At 43.1% G+C, this 22,908-nt stretch overlaps 1 protein-coding gene across 1 annotated transcript; it reads left to right on the top strand.

The window, feature by feature from the left end:
- Positions 1-11,440: 11,440 nt before the first annotated feature.
- On the top strand, positions 11,441-19,655 carry FAM237A (family with sequence similarity 237 member A). The gene is made up of 3 exons (XM_048047216.2): positions 11,441-11,848; positions 14,491-14,909; positions 18,977-19,655. The coding sequence occupies exons 2-3, from the start codon at positions 14,498-14,500 to the stop codon at positions 19,114-19,116; spliced, it is 552 nt and encodes a 183-aa protein (XP_047903173.1). The 5' UTR covers positions 11,441-11,848; positions 14,491-14,497; the 3' UTR covers positions 19,117-19,655.
- Positions 19,656-22,908: the final 3,253 nt, after the last annotated feature.

Raw genomic sequence — 22,908 nt, 5'->3', positions numbered from 1 at the left:
ATATTAGGCTGTGCTGTAGTACGTGCTTTCTGAGCCAGTACAAGAGGTGCCCTGCCAAGCTTGGTAACTCAAAGCATGAGACAACTCGGTGGGTTTTACCTCCATTTCACAAGCACAGCCATGCCGAGCTCCCATCACACAACCTGGGGAGTTGTCCCCATCTCCCAGTAGTCTCCTGCACCCCCCAGAAGCCAGGTTTAGTCAGATGTGCCAACCAAGGGAAATCGGTCCCCTTTATGTGACACTTAAACTGGGGATGGTCAGAAACCAGAACAACTTGCCTGGTCCAAGTCCAGTTTTCAGGCTTCACAAGCGCAACACTGCACCACTTGAAAAAAATTCCCCTAACTGTTCACATATCATACACTTACTGTTCATATCATACATTTACTGATTTCCTCAGCCATCAGACCAAAGTTTATGATCTTTGAATCTGCTTTTGGGACCAAGAAGTAGTAAGTTTTCATCTGTAGGTTTTGTCTATCACTTGCAGTCCTGCACAGAACTTGTTGAACACAGAGAAGTCCAGAAAGGCAGCTTATTAAAGCCATGCTTTTAACTGAGGACCAAGGAATGAGCACATAGCACACACATTACTTTACAGGCTGGCTGCGTTCTGTGGGTCCCTAACATCAGTTTCTCCTCTCCTGCAGAGAGGAGTCTCCGCAGTCTAACCTGGACAGCGTCCAGCTAAGTAACCACACAAGTGAACAGCATTTTTGACTAGTTTCCTATTTTCCAGTTTAGATGATGACCACTTTCTTCTCAGGAATGAAAAGCATCTGGCTAACTCAAACCTAGTGCTATTCGCATTGCTTAAGTTTCAGAGAAAACAGGAGAAATTGAAAAACAAGGACTTCATGGCAGCTGTGCTAAACTTGTTTCCATATCCATTGCAAAAAGCAATGGACTGACAACTTACAGCTCCATGTTTTCCCATTTGATTCCTTTCAAAGTATTCTGCGCACACTTGCATTTGTATGGAGATACGAATTCATACCCTCAAGCATTTTGCCCTCACACATTAGATCGGAGGTATAATTTTGAGTATTTGCCATGAAACAGAATAGGCACTGACCTTAATAATTCAAGACAGTTTTCCATTGATTTGGTCTTTGGACCATCAAGGCTGAGGTTTTTAGTATCCACCCTTTAGAAGAGACTCCTCAATACACATTAGGATGCTACGGATTCACGGAACATTGAAACGTTCTTAACTATTACACGAAAGCTCCACTATTCCCAGAAAAAACACATCCAGTATTCCAGAAAACCAAACAAATCAGCCACCAGTGTCCAATGCAAACGACAGCACCAGGACGCCTCGTGGAGCTGCAGCACAGCCAAATAAGTCACAGGACTTCTAACAGCAGGGGCATTTTCTTCACTGAGAGAACTTTTACCCCCAGCTGTGTGAGCACACAGGGGGCAGAGCTCCTGGAGGCACTCCCAGTTGCTACAGACCTGCAACAAGTGCCCAGAGGAAGCCCTGTGCACAAGAAGGCTGCTGGGCAGAGCCCCGTGCAAGACCACCTTCCTGCGCTGCTGGCAAAGCGCCAGGGCCTCACCCAGGCAGGAGGGAGGGCAGGACCCCCCTGCTCGCTGCCAGAACCCTCCTCGTCACCCAGCTGCCACAGAGGAGCTCAGACAGGAGATGTGACACTCCCTGGGGTGATGAGCACACTCCTCCCTGGCCTCAGGGCTACCTGAGCTACAGGCCTGCTCCAGCAGAAGTGCTGGAGGGGTGCTCGGGGGGTTACAGAAGAAAATGGCACTAGGAGCAGCAGCTGATTTTCTGTGACACTGCAGCTTTGACCCACCTTGGACAATGTCCTAAGAACCGTAACACATAGGCGATGGGATCTGTGCTGAATGACACCTTTTGCTATCAAGCCGAAGGAAGAGCCCAGGCTGTGCTGGCATAACACCCACCTTACTTTCCACTGGTGCTCGTGCCAAGCTGCACGGCAGCAGCATTAGGGACACCGAGTTCCATCTGTCTGCAGCACTTACATTTGGCAAGGCCTGAACATCGGCCTTAGTGCAGCCACACAAAGTATGCTTCCAACCATCTCTGCAGCTTATGTAAACAGAGATGTGTTTATCTTCCTAACAAGAATCTGTTCCCAAATCATTGTTTAGAGCAGTCTAGTTTCCTCCCAAACACACCAACAACTATATAATTAGAGAATGACTCTACAGAACTTGCTACAGCAGTTCCTGCAGTAGTGTTAAGCAGTATCGATCAGCTCTTTCGAAGAGAAAGCTCAAGTTACTTTCATAATACAAGGACAACAGTCTAAGCCTCAGTACTCCACTTAGACAATTATGTAGGCATTTGACATATTCTGACCATCTGTTTCCTCCCCAGACCTATTCCCTTGTCAATGTGCCCCGCTCTAAAAGTAAGGGTGGCACAACAATGAAATCAGATGGATGCAGACATAGCGCACAAGCAAGCCTGTTTGTTTGGAAATCATTAATTTCTCCCCTATTTCTTTTCAGGTACATCTGAACCCTATATTGCTATTGCAAGATTTGCTCCATTATGAAGTTACTGTTAACAATGGCATAGTTTACAGACAATACATGCTTGACTAGGATTTCTGTGTAACGAGAAAGCAGTTCCAAGAAACTGGAACTATTATAGTACCCTACAGCATTCACTGAAAAGCTTCAGGAAATTAAAGATTTTAAATTCTCCCTTGCTTAATGAGGAGGCCCTGAACTCAAAGACTCAAAACTGCCTTACTCACAGGAAGTATGGAACAATTCCCTTACATAGCAGGATCCTGACTACAAGCTGTTGGATCAGAGGGCTTGACAGGTAGGCAAAAGAGTCAGGTCCCATTTCATTTTGCTTCAGTTTTCCTTCCTGATTTGGCTGGGTATTGTCCACTTCAACCACAAGATCTCTGACACGAACCACATTACTCAAACATGATCTTTAGCACCTAGACCTGAGAGCTCTGGTTTTAGGCAGAGCCAGTTGCCTGATATGGATTTCACAACCCTGCACACAGGCATTCAAAATAATACATTTCCACAGAGTATGCTGCTCCTTAGGCATGCTTAATGAAGAACAGATCAGGAAAGAAGACCTTGTTAAATACAAGTAGTCTCTCTACAGATGCTCAAAAGCTGATTTAAAGATAAACTTGCTACATAGAATTTCAGCTCTAGTATCACCTTTGTAGCATCCCTTTGAGAATAGGTTTCAAAGGATGTTTGTGAAAGAAAGAGTGGTTTCAAAGGCCTTCTCAGAGTGAACTGAGCTACTAAATAATAATAAAAAAATAAAAAAAACAAACAAACAAACAAAAATAATAAAAAAACAATGCTTCATCTGCCTCTATCATACTGCTCCTTACTGGAAAATTTATGTTTTTTTTTTTGTCTGGTCTAACTATTCTGACTAACAGAGCTTGTACTACAACTCCTGGAAAGTTTTTCAAGAAGGTGAATTCCCCTGCCAGTAAGTTATGCCTGACAACACGTTGATATTCCTAACTGGATGTTGCATGGAAATAGCTGTCTTCCTCTGACAGCAGCAGTAGCATATGTATAAGGCACCACCACATCTCCGGGTTAGGGAGATGCACTTTTTATGAGTGCCAAGGAACCCTAGGCCAGAACTGGTGGCAAAATGTATCATAAAGCAGATAGTTTGCTGGAGAATCAGCGGGTAACTAAGGAAAGCCAAAGATCAGTCTCACAAGTCCATCCCTTTTACACGAGACAGAATATTCTTACTTCTCTCCTGAACCTCCTGTGACCTCTTTCTTGGCCCTAAATAATTTGCTATCCTCCCTCCAATTTCTTCTTGCAGACTAGTTCCCCCAAACAGCCTCCCACCCAAACAGGCAGGCTCCCAGCATTGGGTGCTGGCTGGCCAGGGGCATGCCAGTGCTGCTGGGCAGGTGGGAGAATGCAGGGCTGGCATGTTCCCCAGTGCCTTGCCAGCTCAGCACAGAAGCTGACCTGAGGCAAGCACACTGAAACGCCCTTCTCTGCCAACAGCTACAGAAAAGAAACATCCTTAGAGCAAGAAAGGGTAGGACGCAAGATACCACATCACGATCCTCCAAGAAAGAGCACACTGCAGATACGCTCTTTCCCCCAGAAGAATTGGCTCTAGCACACCAGCAGAAAGTCATCCCATAGTAGGTTTGCGTTCTGCTCAAACGCTAGAGAGTGTTTTTACTAAAGCATGTTTCACTCAACTGCTCTTTTTTTTTTTTTTTTTTATTTATTAACCATAACACACCACCCAGGGCAACTCTTCCTTCTGCCTGGAGTGCCTGAAGGTGGGTTCTTTTAGTGCCTGGGAATACTTGAGGAAGGAGAGGGGAAAAACTGGGGAGAACTAATGCCTTTATTCTTGACCATGGAGGTATCAGAGCAGTACCCAAATGACAGGGATGTCCCTTCATTCAGAAGCTAATAGTTGTCTGAATAGAACTATTTTGAATGTCATTAAAGTTAAATTTCTCTAAAAACTACACTGAATGGTTAAAGGGAGACAACCTGTCCACAGGACAAGAATACTGAGATTTTAATGTGTTCCTTAATCAAAGGGGTTTATTTTTATTTTCCTGGAATGTTTTAGCATATCTAGATAAAATATGGGATATTTATAGTCATATTCTTTACAAAGGTCATTTGCATTTAGTGTCATGTCACCAAATTATGTTTTGAAAAAAATATACATTAATTTTCTAATCAACATTCCTGAGTTTGCACTTAAAAAATACCTGCTCTGGATGTATTTTCAAAGTTCGTGTTAACTACATTTGACACAAGAAATATTACCGTTTTCACAGATTAATTTAGATCAGTGTCACTGATGAAGCCACTTCAGACATATGACTAATAGCACCTAAATTTACTTTTGGGAGAAGGCCCTAAAGATGCTACTGGTGACAGAGCTGCTCACATTTAGCAGCTGGTAGACAAGAGAGAAGACAACTTCTTTAATAAAGATCTCTTTTAATAAGGACCCGCAGCTCCTCGGCAATTCCTCACGCCTCTCGTGGAAGCAGAAGCCCATGGAGAAGAACGCACACTCCACTTGTTTCCATTAAGTCCAAAATTTACCAGTGATTCAAAAGACCTTAATACCCAGAGTCCCTTCACACTTTTGGAACAGGATGAGAAGATCTAGCAATTCGAATTAAACCTCTTAAGTGCTAAGATCTATATATCTGCCACACAGTGGAAAAAGCAGAACAGGAATAAACCTGATTTGATGACAAATGGGGAAACAAACAAAACAGACTGAATGGCTTGCATGCCATACCACTAGTCACCTAGCACGAGATTGATGCAGATCAAGAAATACAAATCATTAGGTTGGCTTTGACCCGATTTGCTTATGTGCAGTACTACCTGCACACCAGCTCACAGAAGATGTGCATGCATGTTTCTCTGAGTATTCAAAAGCAAGTACCAATTAGTAACAACGGGCAAAACACAGAAGTATTCCAGACAAATACCACAAACCCATGTGTTCTAAACTCCAGAACTGCCACAGGTCCATGCATTCAAATCATCCTTTACAAGACTTCACATTCTAGGCAGTTTTAAAGATAGGATCTTTTAAATACAGGATTTAGAAGCAATTAAAATGTTGCCTTCTAAAGTTGCAGGCAAGAACAACTAGATACAGGGTGCACCGGGAAAGAAATACCTGAGCGTTGCAACATATAACTGGCTAAGGTGCAGCCAAAGAAGGTGACAAGCGATAGAAGCACTGAAAAGCTCTGTCAGGTGGGATACTGAAGTCCTTTGTCGACTGCACTATTAAATGTTCACACAGGAGCCTAGAGCATGTGAAGACATGTTGAGGTAGCTTAGCTGGCTGGGTCTAGCAAAGAGGACACTGAAGAATGATCTAACAAAAGTCTGTAACTTCTGCTCAATTAACTGCAAAGATAACAGCCAAATTCTTCTTGGTAGAGCTATACAGGGGCAACAGTCACCAATTGGGAAACTCGATCTAGATAGTAGGAAAACAAATTTACACCAACAGCACGGTATACCACTGGAACAGGTAGCCAACGAGACTCTTGAAATATCATCCTTGGAGGCCTTCAAGAGTTGCCTAGAAAAAGGCACAGCTGACTTGATCTACTGCTGGTAACAAATGTGCCTGAAGTCAAAGTCTGAACTACAGACCTCCAGAGGACTGCTTTCACCAACAGTCCTCAAACTTCATGAAATCCAGCAGAGCACAGAACTATGTGCTGATAGAGGAAGACAGCAGAAGCAGAGCACCACAAACCTTGCATAAGTCATCAGGGGCTTGAGTCTACTTCTCAAGCAAGGCCAGGGCCATCCCAGAGAGTTCCAGAGGGCTCCAGGTCCTGGCCCACAAGCACACAGGTTTCCTGCCAGTCCTATATTGTGTCTGCTAGCTCTATGAAGACGTTTCAGGTCATCACCAGTAGTGCATAACACTGAAGACATCTCCATTTAAGCAACTATGTCTCCACTAGTTAGAACTGGTTAAGTGTCCACCCACCACAAGCTGTTGTCCACCACCTTTCCTGCTGGCCATTTAATCACAGAGTAACAAGTCCAGAGGATCATGCAGACCAGTGCAGGGTCATCAAATACTTTCTGGCTGCAGATTCAATCCACCAGCTTGTGTCACAGGAGAAACTAGGATGTTGATTAGGAGTGCGACATTAACAGGAAAGCTTAAGAAGTAGATGTGGAGGATCCTAGCCCATGTCACCTGCTGATAGGGACAACCTCAAGGCTGTGCCTCCAGTGTCCCTCAGGCTAGCCCTGCTAATGGGTTTAAATAATGATCTTGTGAAACAGGGCACTGAGTAGGCACCAAGCCCCTGGTGTGATCTGCCAAAGCTGTACAATACTAGAAAAGAGTTGCTGTCTTCAGATGACCTATCTGAGCAGCAAGAATGGCACTATGAAGTCAAAGATAGGATGTAACTCTAAGCAAACTGAGCTAGAAACAAATTAAAAAAAAAAAACACCACCAAACCAGTGCTTCAGTACATCCACCAGTAGTCGACCATCAGCTTCAAATCGTTCCAATAAAAATACCAGCACAGGGGATAAAATGCACCCTGGGTATTTGGCTGCTGACTTTAGCTAGAGCAGGTTCCCAAACAAAGTCACAACAATGCCCTCTACAACTTGACAATATGAAAATATATCTATCTTCTGCAGCTGCACAAACTATTTATTGCGAGGAGCTTGCAAGAACCCCTTGGCAAGGAAGGCAGAGCACTCATGCTACGTGGGCTCAGGAAAAAACGCTCAGAAACCAGGACGCAGTAAGTGGAAGCTGAGAGCAAGAAAACAAAGCACTGCTCCTCAGCACTGCTCTATGCAAGAGACTGACCTGTAGGGAAGCAGAAACACAGGCTGCTTGGAGGTTTGCTCTGTGGAGATGGAGTTAGACCTCACATTACTCTGCTGGCAAGTACAGACACGTGGTCTTCTTAACTTTATTACACTTCATCTTTGGGTTTCTTGATGCATCCAATGCCATAGGTATAGTGGTACAAACACCTACAAAGCTCAGGAGGACATTGCAGTATGTACTCTATCCTTCAGCTAAAAGGGCTGGAAGACAAGGCATCTTTACGATACCTGCATCCTCCAAGCACAAGAGATCTTGCTGCGCACAGAGATAACCAACCAAGCAGGACAAGCACAGTCCTCTCTAAAGTCTGTCCACATTTGCATACATCATGCATATTTGTCCACAGTTTGAAAGCAGGTACAGGAGAGAGGAAAAAAACAAAATACATTTGACATTAAAAGTGTAAGAACCATGCTTTGATACAACACTAGTGCTTTGATACAGACTATTTATCAAGTTACACAAACCAGCCTGGGTGGGGGTATAAGTGTGAGCAAATCATTTGGCAAAGATTTTTTCCCCCCCCACCTTTTCCCCCCTTTCTACTTACAGAATATCAAGCTCCTACTGATAGGTTACAGACTGCTCAGTAGCCTACATGACTTCCTAGCTGAAATTAATTTTTTGAAATAGTCAATGTACTCCTCAAACAAGTTCTGCATTCGGAGGCTTTCACTGTCCTTTACTAGACAGTAGTGAAATTCTGAGTTCTGACTCAAAGCCCTCTAACTACCATTTTAAAAATTAATAAAAAATATCCACAGACTTTGGATTGAGCATAAGTATTTCATTTCCAAGAAGCTCTTAGGTATATTTGTCAGGGAGCCAATTTTAAGCAGTTTAATCTCCTGCTTAAAAGAGAATTTGCAAAGGTATATTTGCGAGTTAGAGCCTCATTTTGCCTTTGTGGATTTTGAAGGAGAAAAAAATAATTAAAAATAAATAAATAAATCAAGTCTCTCCCATGTAATGCAGACTTACAAACTAACAGACCTTTGGGATTCCCTGCCCCCCTCCCCCCAAGAATCCTAAGTTTTGCTTTTGCTGTCACTTGGCTTGATTTCATACAAAGCTGGGATAATTTAGAACCCAATTCAGCAAAACAAACTTTCAGCTAAGAACATTCCTTAAAAACTTTTTTTTTAAGCTCCTTTATCATGCGGATAATTTTGTCAAGTTTAATGTTGCATTCATGTGCTCATGGAATCTAGAGGCAAGCAATATGCAGCAAGTACCATCATACCTTGCTGCCTCTCAGTCTCAATGCTGAACTTAATTTTTATCTGTAAAAATGCTTACATTGCTGAAGCAACTATAAGCCATTGCCTATTAACTGTTAATAGTAAACCACAATGGAGGGTTTGCAGGGAGCAAATACGAGCGAGCAACTCAGCACAGATGTTTATGCCTTTATTCAAAACATAAATACCCATGAGATACTATTCAACTTTTCTCTCTTCTTACCCTCAATTCCTATAGCCTGATCATCTCAGCATTTGCTTATATTTTGTTAGTATTTTTTCTGGTAAAAAAACAAAAACAAAACAAACAACAATAAAAACCACAAACATTTCTTCTTCGAAATATCCTTCTCAGCTGTGAGTTCAAGAATAAACTTTTCTTGATAAAAGTCTGCCTTGGCAGATGTCCGTAGATCTGTACTACAGCCCATCTGAATTAAATCCATTCATAAGATACGGAGACCCACTGAAGACGTGAACATCAGCTGTCAGGGGAATACATCACGCAGTACAGTGAAATAAAGATTATTCATAGCCTAAAAAGGACACAGAGAGCTTTACTGAGCTCGTGGAATTGAATGAGAAGGCCCACCCTTCTATGTTTCTTCTCCTCTAGAAGGCTGAGGTGATGAATCCAATTAACAAAAGCGTCTTTCCCAGAAATAGAATGTGAGTGCTCTGGTTCAGAGGGAACAGAGGCTCAGGAAGTATTTGTGGAGCTGAGTATTTTATCCGTAGCAGCATTTCCCTTGAGCAGTGACTCTCATTTCTCTGAGAACCCCTCGTTCAGCACCCTTGGGTCTACCCGAAGGATCCTGAGTGGAATGAAACCAATGTTGTTCTTGATCCAAAACCAGATAAAGTGCTCCCCAGAAGGGGACTCAATTAAATAAACTCACTTCTTAACAATGAATCCAGAAAGGTTCCAGCTTGGCAGACATGTATCAACTCACAAGAAACATTTTGCCTTTTCCTTTCCAGTTGCAGCCTTTTGCTCTACACTTAACAGCACGGAGAAGATTCCTTAGAGCACTTCAGCACAGACCCAGCAACATTAAGAAAAAACACTGCTATGGCGCCTTAGTCCTACAGCAGTCTGGCCTCCGGTGCCCAGGCCGACAAAACACACAGAGCCTTTTCTACTTTGGAGCTGCCTTTGGGTTACACCACAACACCCATGTCTTACAGCAGCACTTCCCTTCCCTCTCACCCCGCTCCACCCCCAAACACCAAGGCTAAGAGAAGCAGGCTGGTTACTCATTGCTATAACTATTATAGAAACTATTCCACTTGCTAAGGGCACTCCTGATAGCACAAGGGCCCAAAATCAGCTCCTAAGGAGGTGACTTAAAAAGCAAGTATCCTTTTAGTCCTAGAGCCTGGGAGAAGGCAGGGTACTGGAATAGCCAGTGTTTGTTAGTACAAAGAAAAAATGTTGGAGTTCCTACATGGAACAAGGCTTCGCTCTGCCATGTTTCACAGGCAAGCCATTGCACTCTTCAGTTCCTCCTGCAGTCTCTGTCTGCAGTTGGTGCTCACCACTCCCAACCCCTCGCTTCTTGAGGAATAAATGGAACATCTGCGAACTTGCCAAAGCCCTAAAACAGAGTTACCTATTGATTCGGGTCAGATGCTCTCTCATTCTCCCTAAGTTCCTTTTGCTTTTGTTATAAAGTAGTACTACAGACACAAAACACACTTTTATATGGATTGCTCATTGGCAATAAGAAATAAAGCATCAGAAGAAAAGAATAACTGTTTACTGCCATGGGTACATTTTAAGATCATGGGTTAGGAAAAGAATATGCTTCTCCATTTACATGGACTGAGCTCACAGGAAGATGTAAGTTAAAAAGACACAGATAGCTAACAGAAAAATCAGTGTTTTAGGCCAACTTGTCAGCAGACCCGCTAGTGTGGTCCCACTGACTTTAACAAAGAAAAGCCTGATACTACAAAGCAGAGTTACCTCATGGATAAAGGATTACAGTTAGAAGTGCAAAGACAGAAGCGAACTGCAAATTAGTCTTGAAAAGAAAGAAAAAAAAAAAGAGGGGCTACTTCCCAGCTGGTATGAACTGGTGCAGCTGCACTGACTTCAGGCGCTCAGCAGAGCAATGTGCTACGTAATTTGGCCTGCAGACTACAGAGTTATGAAGAATGGTCTCATCTGCCCTATTTGCTTCAAATAGCTACTGTTAAAAAAATGTGTGCTGGACACTGGTTAGCAGCCTGTTCCTGGAGCCCCAGCTCTTCAGGTTGGTTGCATGATTTATGCATGCCATGGGGTGGCTACAGCAGGCACACTGAGCACAGGGTGAGTGGCCACTTGCAGAGCTGAGCACGGGCCTTTTCACCAGTGTCCTCCTTCCATTTCCCTACTAGCATGGCCTATTCTGGCACGTGCATCAATGTTTCGCAGCCATTTCAAGTGGCTGGCAGTGGAAAGGAGATGCAGCAAAGAACCTCACAGAGAGGAAGTGCAAGAGTAACAGACCACGTTAATTTTCTGTGGGAGAAATGTAGCCCTTTTGGAAGGCACACAGCCCCCCCGCAGGTGGCTCTCCTTTGCCTTGATTTGTGTGAATTGAGCTGCAATTAACAGCTCAGCCCTACAGCTGAAGTTAATTCCTGCACCAGGCTCTTTTCTGGGTCTCCACCTCACTGGCCAGCAGAGCTGGACCTGCTGCTGCTGTATGGGCTGAAGCCTGACCAGTGAATACCCCTTGTTTTGCCCCACAGACGCCTTCTCCAGGGGAGAGGGAAGAGTGGAGGACAGAAAGGAGACACCTCCAGCAACCAAGCACAGCAAGGACGGTGCCAGGTGGCCGAGCCTGGTCCGGACCCCGGAGCTCCAGCACGGGGACTTGCTTTTACCCTGACCCCCTCAGCGGCACGCTGCTAGGAGAGCGGGCGAGGGGCCGGCTCCTCTGCCACCGACGGCCCCTCGGCGCCGGACGAGCCCCCGGGAGGGGACTGGGGAGCTCCGCAGGGGGCAGAGGAGCGGGGCACGCCTCGCAGCGGGGGCAGCTCCGCCGAGGGAAGCGGGGCGGGAGGCAGGTAGCGCCGAGTGCCGGGGGCTGCTCCCCGAGCCCTGACGTAGAAACTAAGCGGGGCTGCCCGCCCCGGCTTCTTAAGGAGCGCGGCGGCGGCGGCGGGCGCGGAGAGCGCCCTGCCCTGCCCGGCCCGCCCTGCACGCCGCAGCGCCGAGGTAAGGTGCTGTGGGCCAAGGGCCGGAGGGAGGGACGGAGCGGGCCGGGGGCGGCGGTGCCCGGCGCCTCGGGGGAGCCGCGGTGCGGCGCGGGGCTGCTCCCGGAAGGCACCCCCCGAGGGCACCCTGGGGCCGGCCGCGGCGGGGGAGGGCTGGGCACCGGTGGCTGCGGCGAGGAGCGGGCGGTGAACTTTTGGGGTTCGCGCTTTGCGGCACGGCGCCGCTCGTTACGGGAGGAGGGATGGGGGGGTCAAAGAGCGGCGAGGGAAAAGAGTCGGAGCCACAGGGTGCAAATAACACGCGCACACACACAAAAGAACTTCAATTTATGAAGGGATTGACCCTATGATCTGGAGTGTGAGGGGTGGAATTCAATGGAAGCATTCACCACGAGCACAAGTAGGGCACTAATGGAAACCGAGATTTCCTGGGCATTCCCCCGGCTCTTGACCATTGAAACAAATCCCGAAGCTTGCAGAAGACTTGAGCAAAGTGCTCCCCCTGTTCAAGCAGACTGTAAGGACCAGCGGTCGTGGCTGCTGGCCCCGAGCAGTGCCTGAAGCAGGACAGACTCTCTTATTATGTCCCGCCAGCAGCAGCCCCTCCATCCACCCCTCTGACAGGTCCAGAATCCCTCCTCCCTGTCTTACCCAGTTTTGTAACTTAGGAAGTTTCCAAAAGGGGGCTGGGGAGGCAAAGAAAGCAAAGTAACCAGTTCAGCTGTTAACCAGTGGAAACCAACTAACCCCCGCCCAAGTGACAGAACCCTCCTTAAACGCCAGTTTTACTAAACTCCTTAGTTCGAACTATTTGTTTGGGTTCCCTCCCACCCCTATGATCCTATCTGAGATTGCCAGGTTGTTTTGAAGACTATAAGCTTGCTAAACAGAGTTAGTTACACCCCTTGAAAGAGTCAAGGTAAGCAGATGTAGGTGCACGTTGCCCAGTATCTATGCACAGCTGCCTGCTGCCCAGCATAGGGCTGTGATGCACCAGCCAGGAGGAACGGGACAGTGACCCACAGGAGGGCTTCAGCTTTGCCTCTCAGAGAGCAATCAAATCCTGCCTTCAGCAGCAGGGTGCAGAAGAACAATGCTTCTGGAGATCCTGATAGCAGCACGAGGACAGCCCCATTACCACCACTGCTGCCATAAGTGACAGCCCACTAGGCAGAGCAGCGTGGGAAGGGCGTGCTGTCCCTCTTCATGAAATGTGAGGCTCAGATCCAAGGCTGTCAAGCCAACATTCCTCATGGGATCCTAATTCAGACTGAATACAGACTTTACTCTCAAACTGCTTTACAGTCAAAAGCCTCCAAAATGTTCCTAAAACTTGACCATGTAGCCACATAGGGGGCCAGATAAGAATATCACTGTGAGAACTACAATCCCCAAAAAGTTCTTTAAAACTGCAATGAAATACGCTCGTAAAAGCAGCCTAGTGCTCCCTGGTCTTACACACTGGCTGTGGCTGGGCTACATTTCACACACAGTACCTCTGCACACACACTTACTCCTGCCTTTGACGTTTTTCATCACATAGCAGAGACATTGCTTTTGCTCTTGATGAGCACTCATGGAGGAGGCTTTCTACATGAAAAGCCAGTTGCTTATTAAGATAGTCTAATTAAGAGAGGTAGCTTTTTCCTCAAAAAGAGGACACACACACACAAAACAACCCCAAGACACGTGCTGAGCTGTTGCTTTTTAAACAGAATTGTTTGTCCTAAAAGCTGATTTTGGATGTCTCTGATTTCTACAAATGGGAGGTTCTCCACGCACCATGATCTAGACTAAAAATAAATCCCCAAACTGTTCCACATCAGAAAGATGTATTGGAAATATACTACAAATACTAGAAACATACTAGAAAATACACAACATGTACTAGAAATTAAATCTGATTGAGACAACTGAGCCTTTCTTTCCCCCAGAGGTTGTTATTCTCAGGATTTCTCCCTTTGCAGCTACTTACCAAGTTTCACAATGTTAACATAACAGCCTATTCTCAGTGACCTCTGATAAGCTTCCATACATTTATATATGTGCACATATACATGCTGTACAATACAGCTGTTATGCTGTGGCTTTGTTATACCCCCTTTTCAGAATTGTTCTGCATTTTAGCAGGTAAAACACTCCTGGTCAATGGATGATTTTGCAAGCTACCATTAATTTGTTAGAACATACTTTCAACAAATAGTTTTCTCTTTGCTGCCTGAAGATCCCTGGAGTATGCAGAGTATTTTAAAGGTCTCATAAAATTTGGGGAAAAGCAAGACTTTCAAAAGGGTTAAGTTTTCTGTAAAAAAGAATGGATCTTTACTGGAAAAGTTTAAGAATCTGCAAATCAAAAAAAGCCAAAAAATTTTCAATATGAACTTCCAGATAAAGGAATTCATCATATGGATCTGAGGATGATTACCAATTTTTAACACACCCTTCTGCTGCACAGGATAATGCAATTCCACTGTATTTATATTCACACATGCAAGAAAACATACATGGATTTTTAAATAACAGAGAAACAAATATCATCATCTAGTGCCTTCTACATAATTTAAGATGCTAGGGTCTTTTTCCTGCATCTAACAGTGACGCAGGAACAATTTTTCAGCTTATTTTGGTTTTGTTATGTTTCAGTAACACAATGGATCTTGGTAACAGAGGGAGGAGAATCCACTACAACATGAGGCTCACCTGCTCTCTGCTAATCATGGGAGTGTTCTGTGTGACACCTTTCCTCTGCCACAGCCAAATTGATCCACTGGCTCTTGGGCAAGCAGACCCTCAATGCTGGGAATCCTCCTCAGCTGTCTTACTGGAAATGAGGAAGCCTCGTATTTCTGACTCTGTCAGTGGCTTTTGGGACTTCATGATCTTCCTGAAATCATCAGAGAACTTGAAACATGGGGCTCTGTTCTGGGACCTGGCTCAGCTCTTCTGGGATATCTATGTGGACTGTGTGCTCTCCAGAACCCATGGCCTAGGAAGAAGGCAGCTTACAGAAGCTGAGCAGAAGATCACTACTCTACATTCCCAGTACACAAAGAGAAACCAAGGTTACTACTCATTTAATATACATCTCATATGCAATAAATAGACCCTAGTAGGAAAGGAGGGAGACACAGGCTTATCATACTATGTGGTAACAGCACTGAAAGTTAGTGCCAGACAGTCCAGTACAGAACTCATGTTAATGTTCAAAGAGACTGCAGTAAAAACTTTGACCTCCAAATAACATGAACTCTAATGACAGCTTTTAAGTCTTTTTTTTTTTTTTTTTTGGGGGGGGGGTGTGGAAGGAGCAGGAGAGGCAGCAGGAGTAGAAAGTTAAACACAGAAGGATTCAAACAAATACGACAGCTCAGCAGCTGAACATACAAGAGATATTCTTCAACACCAACAATTTAACCACTGTTGTGCCATGGACAGGCTAGTTCCAAATTCCCCCCATTCTGAGGACTGCATTAACCCAGGAACAGTCACACCAGTGCCACAGGGGAGCGCAGCACTCTTTCAGCAGAAGAGTAAGGATATGTTTAATTGCCATCTGGTAGTCAACCACTAGATGGTTCCTAGTTCTGTTAACTTAGTCCAACACACAAACAACTCAGGTGCAAACATAGTTTCAGGCACAGCTATGGATTCAAGAAGAAGAACTGGATCTATGAAACTACATGCTGCAGTTCCTCACTTCCAGGTTCCCTGCCCCAGAGCAGAATACATAGACTTAAAGCATCTCCACACGCAGTAAGGTGAGAGCTGGTACTTCACAGCAGGATGTACAAAAGGTAGCACGTCACTTAGCCTCCCCATTCCCAGCAGGAAGATATAGCATAGCTTTTCCTAAATCTTAGTCTTCTCCAAGGCTTCAGTCCTAACCCTGCTACCAGCAATGCATCCTTCCCTGGAGAATATCCTCTTTCAAAAAGAGGCAAGTGCTATGCTTTGATGGAAAGGTAGGAGTGCTGCTGCCATCACCAACAGTTTAGTGCATAGGGCCTATGGACAAACGGTAGAACTGCCTTTCCACTTGAAAGGATTCAGACCCTTATCTCTACTTCCTAGATAAGAGCTTCAGTTATTAGGATTTGGGGGACAGTGTGGAATATTGAAGAACCCCTCTGGGCAGTTACCCATCAGGGTGTCTCTGAAGAAGGGACATGAACTCAGGATTTGTCTGCCCTGGGGACACTATATCTTTGGACAGTCCAGCTATTACCCATAAATCTGATTTTTTTGTGTGCATTGGAAGACAGGACTCAATAGGAAGGATCAAGAGGTCCTTACACCCATTCTCTGCAGAGTATTTTAGCCATCAAGCTAGGAGTTGTACTTGAATCAATCTCCCAGACTGAAAAGGAACTCATGCAGTGACAGATTCTAAACTGAACAAACCACCCCAGATGCATTTTAAAATGGCCTTAGATATCACAAAGGCAATAAACTGCTCAGTCTTGACCAGGCTAACGCACTTCTGGGTGCGAGCAGAACACAGCTTTACACACATGAGCCAGAAGTAATATCAAAAGCTAAGAGGACCACCATGCTAAAGCACCAGACACTTTTCTTCCCCCCCCTCAAAAATATAACTTCAAATGTTGCTGTCTAAATTCCCTCTAAGCCTTTTGTTTGCAACTAGTTCTTCACATCCATATCACACAGTGATTTTCCTAAACAAACAATTTATCTTCAAGACTAATAGTCAAGATTAAAAGTCAAAACACGATGTTTCAAAGTACCATTTTTTTTGTTTTGTGATTAATACTGACTTTTGTTTACTCCCACACGCAGAGATTAAGACGCTACTACTTATTCTCACTTTAAGAGAAACAAGGATTTCCACCCCCCCCCTTTACGTCTGTTTGGTGAATTGCAATCAGCTCATCTGGTTTCTCTGTACCTTTGATTAACATCAGTTGGTCGCAGGGTCGCAGGCAGCTTATAGCAGTGACAGACTACACTTTATTTCTTGGAGGAACTATGTAACCTCCTATCCAAGTCTCCCAGTTTCTTAACAAAGCCAGCTGCTTAATCTTGGTAACCCTTGACCTTACTGCCTTGTTTAGTCAGTGAAAGCAGAAATCAATTATTAGTAATTGCAGATAGAAATCACATCCTAGCAGACAATGAGGAATGGAATTACTGCTTCTTAAGCATGAATAGATGTACAAGCCTGTTTTCTTAGCCCAGAGAGAAACATTAACAGCATTTAAGTGACCTGATATTCTATTCCTATTCCACATCTACATGGGCAGGTCCAAATAGTTTTCAGTAGGCTTGTTTTAAAGGAGTAAAACAGTAAAGCAATTATTTTTTTTCTTTATACAGTTACTTCTACAACTGTTCATAACATCTTTATCTGAAGTTTTTTTTATCTTATTCCTTTTAAATATTTACAACAATTGCAATTTGTTTGAATGTCAAGATGTCACAAATCAGGGATGATCTATAAGCTGCATTCACCGTAGTTCCTTAAGCATACCGAATAGAAAATCAAGACAGATCTGGACATAATAATAATACTTTAAAAGCAGCATTTATTACAACAGCGTCAGATTTCAGAACTAAAGGATAAATCCCATGAGGTCATTGTGATAACCGAGCAGCAGAAACTGAGCTTGTCTAAGAAAAATGTAAAAACCCTCCAAGCAAAATTCAACCAAACCAACCCAACAAAAAACAACAACAAACAGTAGTCCTTGGTAAAGCTTCTAGATAGTACTGAACAGAACTACCCTGTCACACCTAAGAAACACCTCCACAGTTTCCCAGACTTGGCATTTTAAGGAAACAAGGTTGTCTGACTGTACACTAAAACAGTGATAGAAGTATCCCAGGTCCAGACTTATGGCTTCAAACGCTGTTTTCTAAATCAATATAGTCCTGCTAGGCTCCTGATTGTAGTTACCAACAGGTCCGAAGATATTCTTCAAGCTCTACACAATCCATGAAAAACATAACAACAAAATCAGAACTACTATACAAGTTACTTGACAAACTGCTTCCAGCCACTGACACCCTACTTAACCTAGCAGTACAACAACATGTTTAATCCCCTAGACAGCCTGCAGAGAAGTACTAGTCAGCTTTAGATTGAGACAAGTGGGGAAGAGTCCTTTACAGTTACCCGACCAAAGCATCTTTAGTCATCCATTCCTTTCCCCTACCAGACCTTAAACACTGTGAAAAAGCAGGTTTCAAAAAAGCACTTCTAATATATCACAACAGAGTAAATAGATACATCATAGCTTTAACAACTCTCAACAAGCCAAAATAAGACTTAAAAAACACACGGAAAACACAACTTTTGTACTCACAGCAAATCTTCCTGAAGAGTAATTGTAGAAGATCCTTCTCCAGAAGACACATACCACAACCCTAGCATTAATATTTGAAGAGTACAAATACAAAAAACCCTCTACCTCTTTTCTACCTCTCTCCTCCTCCCCCAGCAGTCTCTCCCCTAAGAGTGGCAACAGCTGTACACTCCTCCCCTCACAGATGCAGGTAACTGGGCTCAGATCAGCTCTTGCATATGGCCCAGCTGCCAGGGATAAGATACAACTTGCTGTCCCAATTCTGCCAGGGCTGCAGGGTGCCAAGGAGGGTTGTAGGGCAAAGGCTGCTGTATTAAGCTTTTTTAGTCTGGTAATTAAACATACACTCTGTTAAAATGTTACTTTTTGAGAAGACAAATTGCTAAGAAAATATCCCATAGAGTTCCTCAAGGAAATACCCAACATGCTGCTAAATGGTGTGGGAGATCTCATTCACTGTGCAAAGACAATGATAAGCAACTAAGTCTGTAAGACTGAGCAGACTCCAACAGACGAATGTTCTGACCCCACTAATTACATGTGGAAAAGTTTTATAGGAAGGCTGAAGGAAAAGGAAAAGGTCTGTGATGGGGGGAAAGACCAGAGTATTTGTCAATGAAAGACAACTTGCAAATGGAAGGATATAGCTTATCATCAAAACAAGAGGTCTGGGGCCATGACAGATATTTACTGCTGATAAAATAGAGACAGTAGCAGCTAAAGATGGGGGAAGCACGGATGTGGGAAACTGAGGCTCTGTCATTTGGAAATTAATTACTTATATGTGTTTTCATGTCACTTTTCAGGGACATTTTCTCATATTCAGAGGTCACCAGTTCTGAAGAAGAAAGACATGTTTGAAGATTTAATAAATATACACGTGCATAAGAGTAGATCTACATTACTTGGAAGAATCATTGGAGAGCTAGGGAAAAAGAGGAAATGACACATTTACTTCAAGATCTCAATCTGTAGATTTTTTTTGAACTGTTTCTCTTGGATTTTTGCATTTTAATCCTCAGTGATGTTAATTTACATAGTTGTAGCCATTCTTCCACCATGAGCACTGTATTTCTGATTAACTTTGTGTGTTTGTTATTTTTGTTTGTTTTTTACACTGCCTATGAATTTAGTCTCCTTAATAAACTGCATGGTTTATAAGCAGTTGCCTACTTTAATCTGTATGTATATCAGGCTTTTTGTAATGCATGTGACCTACTCAAACCATTACCTTTTGGGTGCCAAAACAGGAAACAACTGATCCTCCAACAACATATAGACAAACAGAGCAGAAAGTTGCCATAAACCTCCACCAGCTCCAGGACAGGATTTGAGCTGAGGTGGTGATGTTTTACTGAGTGCAGTTATATACACATGCAAATCAACTGTTGCTGAAAGACGCCATCCTGCTAAAGTAGTATGTATTTTTATATTAAAAATATCTTCCAAAAATTTTTTCAGTTTACCACCAAAAATAAAAATGTTAACAGGTGTTACCAGCTCCTCTGTTTTCACAGAACCTCTTTATGGTATTTCCCCCAGATTTTTATTTATAAAAGTGCTTTTAAAATGTTCCATATTCTCTCAGAGTATGTAATCAGAACAATTCACAATTCTCATACACAACTTGAATTTGCTTCTTTTTTAGTTTGCAAGCTCTTTGTGACCAAGTTTTCTCTGACTGTTATTGATAACTCTAATAGGCAATTTGATATAAACCTAATGCAACAAAACTTGGGGCATGTAACATTTGATGCTTTGATGAATTACTTTCATTGCCTGGCAATGAAAGCAATTTGAACACAAACACAAAATTCAGCTTTCCAGGGCAAGTCCATTTAGTTGCTCATTCAAAGTTTCTTTCCTTGAGCATGTGGCAATTTATTTATTTGTTTAGTTTCAAAATGTCCAAAGAAAACCTCATTTGCAGAAGCATTTTGGGTGTGCAGCATGTTGCAGAAATAGGTCTGAGTAGTAAAATGTTTAAATGAAATCTTGAAATGGTCACTGGGCCCGAACAAAACAAAACTTAAACATAGTCCCACTGGGTGAAATCCTGATCTAATGAAAGCAGATGGCAAACCTCAAGAAGCCTATCAATTTAAATGTAATCAAATTTGTGCTTAAAGTTAAGCATGCAACAAACTATTTAAATGTTGAAATGAGGACACTAAAGCAGTATGAGTACAGGAGCACATCCCTGCCTACAGCCACTGCCTACAAGACTGTTCAGCTACCATGTGGGAGGGAGGCAAGGGCATTGTTACGAGAGTTCTGCTCACTCTTGTTCTACTGTTGTTAATTATCTAAATTATATTAATATATCTAAAAGCCCCATTATGCACAGCTTTGTATTAACATGAGAGAGAGTCTTCACCCACAGTCCCTATAGCTACTAAGACTAACAACAGAGTATGATAGGGGCTGGATGCCAGTCAAGTAGGATTGGTATTGTACTAAAGGATGTTATCTCTTCCCGTATGCTCTCAAACTCTACAAAACACAAAAACAGACAATCTGAACAGGTACTGTTAGACTCTTCCACAGAGCCCTTTGGGAAGACGCTAGTGCTTCCAATCTTGATATTCTCTTCCTACAACAACAGGATCCCTAGAAAAGGGCTGTTGGCAGCCTTCTTCCTTCTGCCAGACAGCAACAGAAATGGAGAAATACCACTGCTGGCCAAGCTTATGTTTAGCTTAAACAAATTTGCAATACTGCTCTGCTTCAGCAAGTTCCTTAATTAACAGGCTGTAGCATCATTTGGCCTTTGAGGAAATGGGCAGGGAAGGATTAGTATGTGGAGGAAAGACTAGGAAAACAGACGAATCTTTAGCATAGGCCACCCTATGGAGAATGTTTGGAAATTGCTCATGTAAAGGAGACAACCTGTTGTTTTTAATTGTGTTGAAATCAAAAAGGGGATGCAATTGTATGTAAACTTGCATGTGATAAAATTCGTAAGGGAACTCTTACCTCACATATTTTCTTCTCTCTGAAGGACTTGGAGCTAAAATTGTTTTATAACATAGGTCTTACTTATTTTTATTCAGGTCTTAACAGTTTGGCATAAAAACACAACCAGATGATGCTGTTTGCTTTCGATACCCTCACTATAAACTGGGGCCTTCTAGGGTGGCTGTGTTAAGAAAAAGCAAGTGCTCTCAGTATGAGATGCAAGGTTTGCTGTACAGTCTCAAAAGAATAATTCAAAATTGTCCTGTGGTTAAAGACAGGATATTGCCTCCTATCACTCTCCCCTGTGAACTCTGTTGCAGAAACTGGGATGAGCCAGGATTGTTTTTGCAGATACTGCTCTTGGCTTGCTGTTTCTCAGTCTGAATGTGACAGGAGAAGGATGGGATGAATGCTTCTGACTGAGATTGCTTCACTGTCAGCTGGACCGAGTGACAACAAAATAAAGGTCTTGAGACTTGACCCCTTTCATCTTACAGAAAACTAGCAGCTAAATAGCTGCTTATTGATGTGGGAAAACACTTCCCTGAGTCTTTACCTGCTGCCATAAAATAAGAGTTAAATACTAGGAGGTTCAGGCATATCTATCTATAAGCATTTGTGTTCCATACCTGTCCCATACTGCATCTGACCAAACCAGTATTTGTCAACTGTCACTGTTTCCAACCAATTTTAATTCAGATGCTCCTGCTCTGAAGGGTATTCAAAGCCTCATCAGAAGCTGCTGCATATCTTCTCATAACCATCAGTTACATTCCTTGGATCGTTGTTTTTCTCTTGGCACTGGTATACTGCAAAAGCTACTAAGCTTCTATTTCACACTACATTCTATTCATGTGATAATGTGGATATATGCACCTCCTAGCAAACTCATCACTATCTATTTCCTGTTTTCTGAGATCCTTCTCCCCTCAATTATTTTCTTTACCTTTCATCCTCTTCACCCTTCATCTGCTAGAGAAAAAACGCTTGTTAGCTTTCAGTTGCATACCACTCTTTGTTGCTGTAATTCTTGGATGTTTGCATTATATGTAATCAAGGGTTTCTGTGATTTAAACTAGCAGAAAGAACCAGGAATGTTCCTTACCACCACTGCCATAGTGTAATGTCTTTCAAGAAGGTGGCTGAGGTGTTACTAAAAGAAAACAAGACTTCTAGCCATTTTAATAAGAGCCAAACAGTTCCTTTATCTTGGTGATTATAATTTGTTATGAAAAATTGAAGAGAAGGAAAACATTTGTGGAAAATTAAGTGGTCTGTTGAGCAGCTTTTCTTCAGCACTACACTTTTCATCAGCCTTTTTCCTATTGCATTTCCTATTGCATCATATTATACATGAAGCTAAGCACCAGAATATATAATTTACCTGTTTTTTTACCCCAACAGTTTCCAAAAATATTTTGCTTTCACCCAGACTAAATTTGTTTTCTTAGTAATCACAGACAAATTCCTGTAAAAATTAGGAGTCTTTTCTCTCTTGGCAAGCTGGAGTAGTTCCAATGACTCAACTAGAATCCTTAAAAACATGCAAATTGTTCTCGAACCATGAGTGTTTTTGAGCCCACGTGCACATATTCATTCACTACTTTTTGTGCACCTTCTGCAGAACCATGATGATAGTACAATTTCTCTCTCTGAAGTGGTTCTGAATCATTTCCATTTCTCAGATCTTTAAAATACTTTTGTGCACTATCAGAAAAAAATGTTTTCCTTGCTGCTGTCATTATGAAGAGATACAGCAGTTCCTATGAAGTAACTCAAC

This window comes from Anser cygnoides, chromosome 6 (genome assembly GCF_040182565.1).
Source record: "Anser cygnoides isolate HZ-2024a breed goose chromosome 6, Taihu_goose_T2T_genome, whole genome shotgun sequence".
In the NCBI taxonomy this organism is placed as follows: domain Eukaryota; kingdom Metazoa; phylum Chordata; class Aves; order Anseriformes; family Anatidae; genus Anser; species Anser cygnoides.
Note: the sequence above shows the minus strand (reverse complement) of the source record. Positions and strands in the feature narration are given on the sequence as shown.